At 40.5% G+C, this 6,921-nt stretch overlaps 1 protein-coding gene across 1 annotated transcript in view; it reads right to left on the minus strand.

Moving 5' to 3' along the window:
* Positions 1-6,449, minus strand: part of LOC144013768 (proliferation-associated protein 2G4-like) — a 6,993-nt gene extending 544 nt beyond the window's left edge. Inside the window, exons 1-13 of the mRNA XM_077512960.1 lie at positions 6,142-6,449; positions 4,199-4,327; positions 4,026-4,131; positions 2,989-3,058; positions 2,807-2,899; positions 2,657-2,720; positions 2,504-2,582; positions 1,549-1,627; positions 1,308-1,441; positions 828-922; positions 635-762; positions 412-465; positions 1-301 (exon numbers count right to left, since the gene is read on the minus strand). The exon at positions 1-301 is cut by the window's left edge and continues 544 nt beyond it. Coding sequence (XP_077369086.1) covers positions 218-301; positions 412-465; positions 635-762; positions 828-922; positions 1,308-1,441; positions 1,549-1,627; positions 2,504-2,582; positions 2,657-2,720; positions 2,807-2,899; positions 2,989-3,058; positions 4,026-4,131; positions 4,199-4,327; positions 6,142-6,229 — 1,203 coding nt within the window. The 5' untranslated portion in view covers positions 6,230-6,449 and the 3' untranslated portion in view covers positions 1-217. The remainder of the gene's footprint in view (positions 302-411; positions 466-634; positions 763-827; positions 923-1,307; positions 1,442-1,548; positions 1,628-2,503; positions 2,583-2,656; positions 2,721-2,806; positions 2,900-2,988; positions 3,059-4,025; positions 4,132-4,198; positions 4,328-6,141) is intronic.
* Positions 6,450-6,921: the final 472 nt, after the last annotated feature.

Below are 6,921 nucleotides of genomic sequence, written 5' to 3' on the forward strand. Positions count from 1 at the left end.
GAGTTGTGTCCGCTGTTGCAGACTCAAATTTTCGCTCAAGGTCAGTAAGATTTACTCAGTGTGTGTGTGTGAGTGACAAGTGTGTGTTTGCAGTAAAATCAAAGAATTTAAGAGCAGCCTGACAGACTGACATCTGTCGGATCTCAGAGGTGTCACCTGGCCTCAACGGCCTCCGGCAGCTGGGACAAGCGAATATGACGTCTGTTCCTAGGTTGCATCACAAATTATTCAATGGTGATACGTATTCTGCAGCTTCCGTCTCCGTTGACTGTCCTGTCACATTCTCCACAGTCTTTGAGGCCTTGATGAAAAGGGCGAGAAAGTGTCTTTAGATCAGAATGAGTTGCATCGAAATGCTAAATGATAAATGATAAAACTCCATCCATCAATCTTCCGAACCGCTTATCTCACCTTCTTTTTCTTTTTCTTCTGCGCCTTACGACTCGCTGAGCTTTGAAGCAAAGTCTTAATGAACAAAAAAAAAACGCCTTTGATAACCTCATAAGGACCAGGACACAGTACATCAACATTTAATGGCTGTGAAAATGCCAAGTCAGCTCTATGAGGGTCCATTAGTCAGACACGGTTGTCTCTGGCAGAGGATGCGGTATCCCATTCATCAAACGCTTCTTACCTTCAACTCCGCGTCGTCCACCTCGTTCTCAGACTTGTATAGTTCGGGTTCATAGAGGCTGTTTGTGATTCGCAGTGGTCCGTTGGCCATGAGCAGCACAGTGAACTTGAACTGCGCTACAAACTCACCTGCACACAAAGAGGACTGAGCTAGGTTATGTAATCACAAGATGGCAAACAAGATGGCGACTCACCTTCCTTCTCCTGGAGAACGTTGAACGGCTGCAGCAGCTCGTGCTTGGTACACTCCACCACGCCCAGCCTGGCTTTGCCCTCGTCCTCAAATGCTCTGAGGCGATAAAGAAGAGCCAAAAGTGAAAAATCACATTTTAGGACTTGGGCAAAAAAAAAAAAAAAAAGTATGCCTGGATCATATTTAGCTTTAGTAAATCTTTTATGATCTTATTCCATTTCATTCCACTGATGTCACTTGTTACTAACGAATAAAGCTCGAATAAAGCTCCCACTTTTCCAAATCACCCTTGAAAAAGAGACTTCTGTCCCTATGTGTTTTTATTTTTTTAGTTAAAGGTTTTGGTTGAATAATTGACTTAAATCATAGCCTTGTAAAGGTAACACATTTCATAATGTTTAATGGTTTCAGATGGGAATACATTTTTATGGAAATTGATCCTTTGTACACCATATTGGACAAAAAATGTAAATAAAAATACCTCAGCGTGAAAGCCATTTTATCGAACCGTCTCTCCATCTCACTGAAGAACGTCCGAGAGGTCTTCATCTTTAACCCGTACACCTTGTTTGGGTCTCGTTTGTAAACAGTGGTCCTCAGACCGCCATCTTTTGCCTGAGTTGCAACACGAACCGTTGTTTATTTTACAACACATTTTTGCTTTTAAAAATCTGCTGGTAAAAAAAACAAACTGGGAAACAAACATTTTTTTTTTGTCTCACCTTGCCCTCTCCAGTGCTGATGAGCACATCCACTGCATACACTTCATGCACCTCAAACTCAGCCTTCTCATGGTCCTTCCTACGATGACACACAAAAAGGTTACCACTAGCAGAGGAGAAGCACACTCACAAGGTCAAGAACAATAAAAGTAGTGTCGTTTAGTTCAGCACGACAGGCCCCGCTACTGTCAAAATTGGGAATGGCATCAAAATGACTGACAAGCAAAAAGAGATAGAATTTTGAGAATGTAAAAGGCCACCAAAAATGTGCTTAAACCATAGCCCAAAAAAGTACAGAGCATGACCTGTACCTTCCCAGTTTCCACCCCTGATATTTATAGGGATGTAACGATATTATTATGCTATGAAGGTCACGACACGATAATTATCACAATATTGTGGGGATGTTGGCGAAACAATAGAAAAGGTCACAATATTAAAAAAAAAAAAAAAAAAAGAGCTAATACTATAAAAAAAAAAAATAAAAAAAAATTGTGCTTTTATACATAACAGAAATGCATATAAACCAACTACAATCTCTAATAACGCTTAATATTGAGGAACTTAGTTGCTAACGCAGCACACATTGAGTTCCTCCACATATTGACTCACTTCACAAGCATATTGCACGCCCCTTCATCTGACCATTAACGTGGATTTTAAACATAGAAGAGACAAAACATGCCTTGTCAATATTAAACTGTACTAAAAAAAACTAGCCACCAGAGGGTGCTAGAACTGCACAAATGGAAATCAAACTGACTTTTTGTGCATATGTGCTGCTTTTAATATCGTAACATAACGACGATATAGTGTGGCAGTTTTAATATCACGATATTGCCATCACAATCCCACAGTGAAACCACAAGTAGATCATGGTCCAAACCGTACTGTGGTGAGCTGTACAACACGTCTTGGCGCAAATAAAGAATAGCTTCTTGCCCATTAAGCTCACCTCTGCTGGTCCGTTGGGTTTTGGATGATCGTTTTCTCTCCGTCGATGACGTGCTGTTTCAGCTGATGGGACAGCAGGCCTATGAACAAGCATGTCCAATTATTAATTAAGTACATACTATTCAGAGCACAGAAAAAACACCCAGACGCTCACCTTCAATTGGCGAGCACTTAAATGACTTTGCGATCTTGTTCCACGCCTCTGTGACCTGTGTGTTCTGAGAGGGAGGCAGGAGAGTGATTAGACCAAGCCGAAGCTGACGGAACTGCCGATCATATCAGAGGTGATGTGTGAGAAGGTCACCTTGTTTCCTGGCTTGACAAGGCGCAGGGCAGCCTCAGCGCACAGATGAGCTGCGATCATCACGTCAGCCTTGCGGCCTGTCAGGGGCTTCTCCTACAGATAGTGAACGCATGGGAGGAAAATTGAGTGAAAAAGCGCCATTTTTTAAAAGCAAATAAATACTTTTTTTGTTTGTTTTTTACCTTGGTCACACCAACAACAAAGCTGTGAGCCACATTGGAGATAAAGCCATCCACGTGCACGCCAAGATCACTAAACAGGTATGCAAAATGGCCAATATCTTAATATGAATGCAAACATCTCTGTAGCATTTAGTTTAGACCAGCTGTGTTAAACATACGGCCCGCGGGCCAGAACCGGCCCGTCAGGGGGTCCAATCTAGTCCATTAGGACCAAGGTTATTTTAGTTAACTAAAATTAACGAAAAACTAAAACTCAAAATACAACTTTGTTCACGAAATAAAATAAAAACGAAAATGCTTTCTAAAAAACGAAAACTAACTGAAACTACATTTTATGTTTACCAACTAAAACTAACTATAATTATAGTAAATATGTCCTTCGTTTTAGTCTTTGGTAATTCATTTAATGGATGAGCCATTGGGCATGATTTTAAATGTGATTTTTAGTAGATTTATTTTCGATAAATTGATATTAACGGGAATAATGACGCTTGAAAGTATGTCACAGAAGTGACGTCATCTAGCAGCAGCCAATAGAAAAGCACCTTCAGATGACGTCACTCCCAAGTTGTTTTTTGAATATTACGCACAAGTAAAACACATTTTTAAAAAGTTAAAACTAATACAGAAACTAACTAAAACTAAACTAAAACTAAGCATTTCTTAAAGAACTAAAACTAATAACAACTAACAGGACCACCCTGAAAACTAATTAAAACTACCTTAACATAAAAAACAAAACTCAAAACGAAATAAAAGCTAACTAAAATGAAAACTCCCAAAACTATAATAACCCTGGTTAGGACTTAGGACCAAACTAAAACTACAGTTTTTCACAAAAATTAACTGTTGTTGCTAATTTTGTCCACTGGAGGCCACCACAATGACAACCACTTATATGATATTCTGAAATTTGGCTCGGATTCGACGCAAAAAATTGTGTGCTCGTTAATGTTAAGAAGTTCGGATAACTCAGCAATGATAATAATAAATACAAATATTTTGACATCCCTGGTTTAGAGTCTCCAGCAACTTACACTTTGACGAGGTCTCCGTCCTTAAGAACGACATCAGGGTCACTCTTGAGTGGAGAATGATGGCACACGCAGTTATTGACCGACACACACGTTGGAAAGGCGATACCTGGGAGGAGCGGAAGTGTTTGAATTTGATAACTCAAAACTTGGACAACACATAAGGCAAAGCATACCTTTCTTCAACTCTTTCTCCTTCTTGAAGATTTTCCCACTTTCTGTCATGATGAAGGCATCTCCTTTTTCACAAAGGCTGAGCACTGAAACGCCAGCCATAGCTGCCTCAACCACCATCTTCAGGGCCTCTGCAAGATTGACAAAAAGGCATGGAATTAAATTAAATTTTCAAGTCGATGTTAAAAACAAATAAACGCTACCAAGCCCATTTTGATACTTGAATGATATTCCAATGCTTTGGAGTTTGGGTTTTGGTAGCCACAACCTGTGCCCTCCCATCCCTTTACTACTATTATTAGTACAATACAATTATTATAACAGGCAATGGTGATATGAGCACGAAGGTTCTAATTTTAAAGCAACATTTAATCAAGATAGAAATTTGTTTGCAATTGTAAATATTGATCTCTGAATAAGCGATATGCACATCTCGAATTCAAGGTGCGTAATGGGTAGTGGCATGGTGCATTGTGGGTAGGCAAAACCACGAAACGGTCATTGAAAATGAATTGGATCCATTGGAATCAGCTCTGATAGTAACGTTTCAACCGCTGGAATGTTGCTATTTTTTTTTTTTTAATTAACATGCATAGCATGTGGTTTACTGACATCAGGGAAGTTGACTTGCAAGCTTTAACGTGTACAGTTGCGCAAAGATTGTCACCACTCTAATCTCCGCCATTCAAATTGATAGGGGAGTTGGTAGCCCCCCCCACGCATGTGCAAACTTAACGCGCACATCACTTATATGGGTGAGTGTTAGGCAAAACACATTGTACCTCGCGAGCACTTAACTGAGCAGTTAACATCACAAAGTCAAGTCAACTTAGTCCCTACAGCCCGTATCACACTGAATGGCACCGACTTGCGCATGGAGTGAGTGTTGGTATTTCATCATGTTTCGTTCAAGATTGCAAAAAGTTGCAAAGGCGTTAGCCTGAACCTCGTAAACGATTTTTATGCTCGCAAAGAGCTTTTCTTGTCTGCATCAAAAATGTAAACAGCTCAAAATTTCTTTGCCTTGGCGGCTCAATAAGATACCAGCTTAATTCCACTTGCTCTGAAGGGCTATTAATGACAACTCTGAGCCTTGCAATGTTGTAAAATCCCTCATAAAGAGTAATTTATGTGTAAGAAATTAAAACAAAACAAAACATTTTGATCTCAAAGTCATGAATCAATGAAATCTAATATAGTGGGCTGGCAATGCACACTATTTTTGCAAAAAGCTGCAGAAGGGGGTGAAACGAAGCAGACTAATCACGATAAAATAGCCAATTTACGGCAGGCCAATAATTCTTCGATCCGGGAATCGACCAATCAGAGCCGGTCATGGCAAAATAACCAATGCCAATTTGTCATCTGAGCAACGCACATTTAATAAGAACGTATCCGTGTCAGGATTTTCTTTTTTTTTTCTGAGTACGCAGGCTCCAATTTACAACCTAATTTGACCTCGATATTTATTTAAAATAAAAATAAAATAAAAAATAAAACAGAATGGCAATGGATCTTGCCTCTTTCACTCACCTCGTCAGGCTTACGTACACGCCTTGCAAGGTTATCTACAAACAGAATTGTTATTTAATGTCTCTTTTGAATATTACACATTTGCATTTATATACTTTGTCTAGCACCGCCTAGCCTGCGTTACTCAGCCATTTAGCAGCAAAGCTAGTTGCTAATGAGACAACAGCATGGCGACAAACGACTCGTCACGTTACAAGAAAAACTCCAGCGAAACATTTCGAACTTGGTCCAGTTTGGTGTGGTTTTGACGACGGGGGAGCTTTGAGGACATGAGATCACCAGCTTTATTGTGGCTCATGGCACAACAGCTGCCACACACGGCTGGCGACTAGCTGCATGCCTCTGCTAGCTAACATTAGAAGAATCCATTCGTGATCTGCTGTCACGTTGAACTCTCTGTAAAACTACTTACGGTTAGCGATCTCGGCTCCCATTTTATACTTGGTAACCACCAAGTCATCGGCGACGGTCTGCTCCGGTTTCTCTTCATCCCCAGACATGTTGGCAGTATGTCCAAGAAGTCAGAGTAACTTTCTTTTTTCCAAACAATCCTCCCGGTGATGTGTGCGAGTCGCAGGACAGGAGGGCCCACGCTGTGCACGCACGCACGCCGCCAACCCACTACCATTAGATCCCGCCCTTGCCAAAGATGCATTCAACTCAAGTCAAGATAGTAAACGTCACACCGCTGATGTTTGGTTTCCATACGCTCAACCATCAACCTCACTAGGAGGTTCATGTTAATACGTTTGTGAGCATCGTTCTATCAACGGAGTTGTATCAATCAAATTGGATTTTCTTTATGACGGATGGGTCACAGGAAGGAAGGACAAAAAAGGGAAGGAATGATAGATGGTGGGAAGAAGGAAACGTATTATAAAGTGGTAGGAAGGCCAAATGGTAGGAACAAAGAAAGGATCGATTGTAGGAAGGGAGGATGGTTGGATGGTCGACAGTATGTAAGAGGTAGGAAAGAAGGAAGGACACAAAGGCATATAAAAAAGGAAGGATGGAATGCAAGGAGAGATGGAGGGAGGAAATAAATGAAGATATGAAAGAAGGTAGTAAGGGAGGGAGTGAAGATGGAAGAAACAATATAAAGCAGGATGAAAGAAAAGAGTGGACAGACAGAAGGAAAATAAGCATGCAGTGTTGATGGCTTTTGATATAAAAATATATTGATAGCTATTAT

Source organism: Festucalex cinctus, chromosome 2, assembly GCF_051991245.1.
Source record: "Festucalex cinctus isolate MCC-2025b chromosome 2, RoL_Fcin_1.0, whole genome shotgun sequence".
NCBI classification, from domain to species: Eukaryota; Metazoa; Chordata; class Actinopteri; order Syngnathiformes; family Syngnathidae; genus Festucalex; species Festucalex cinctus.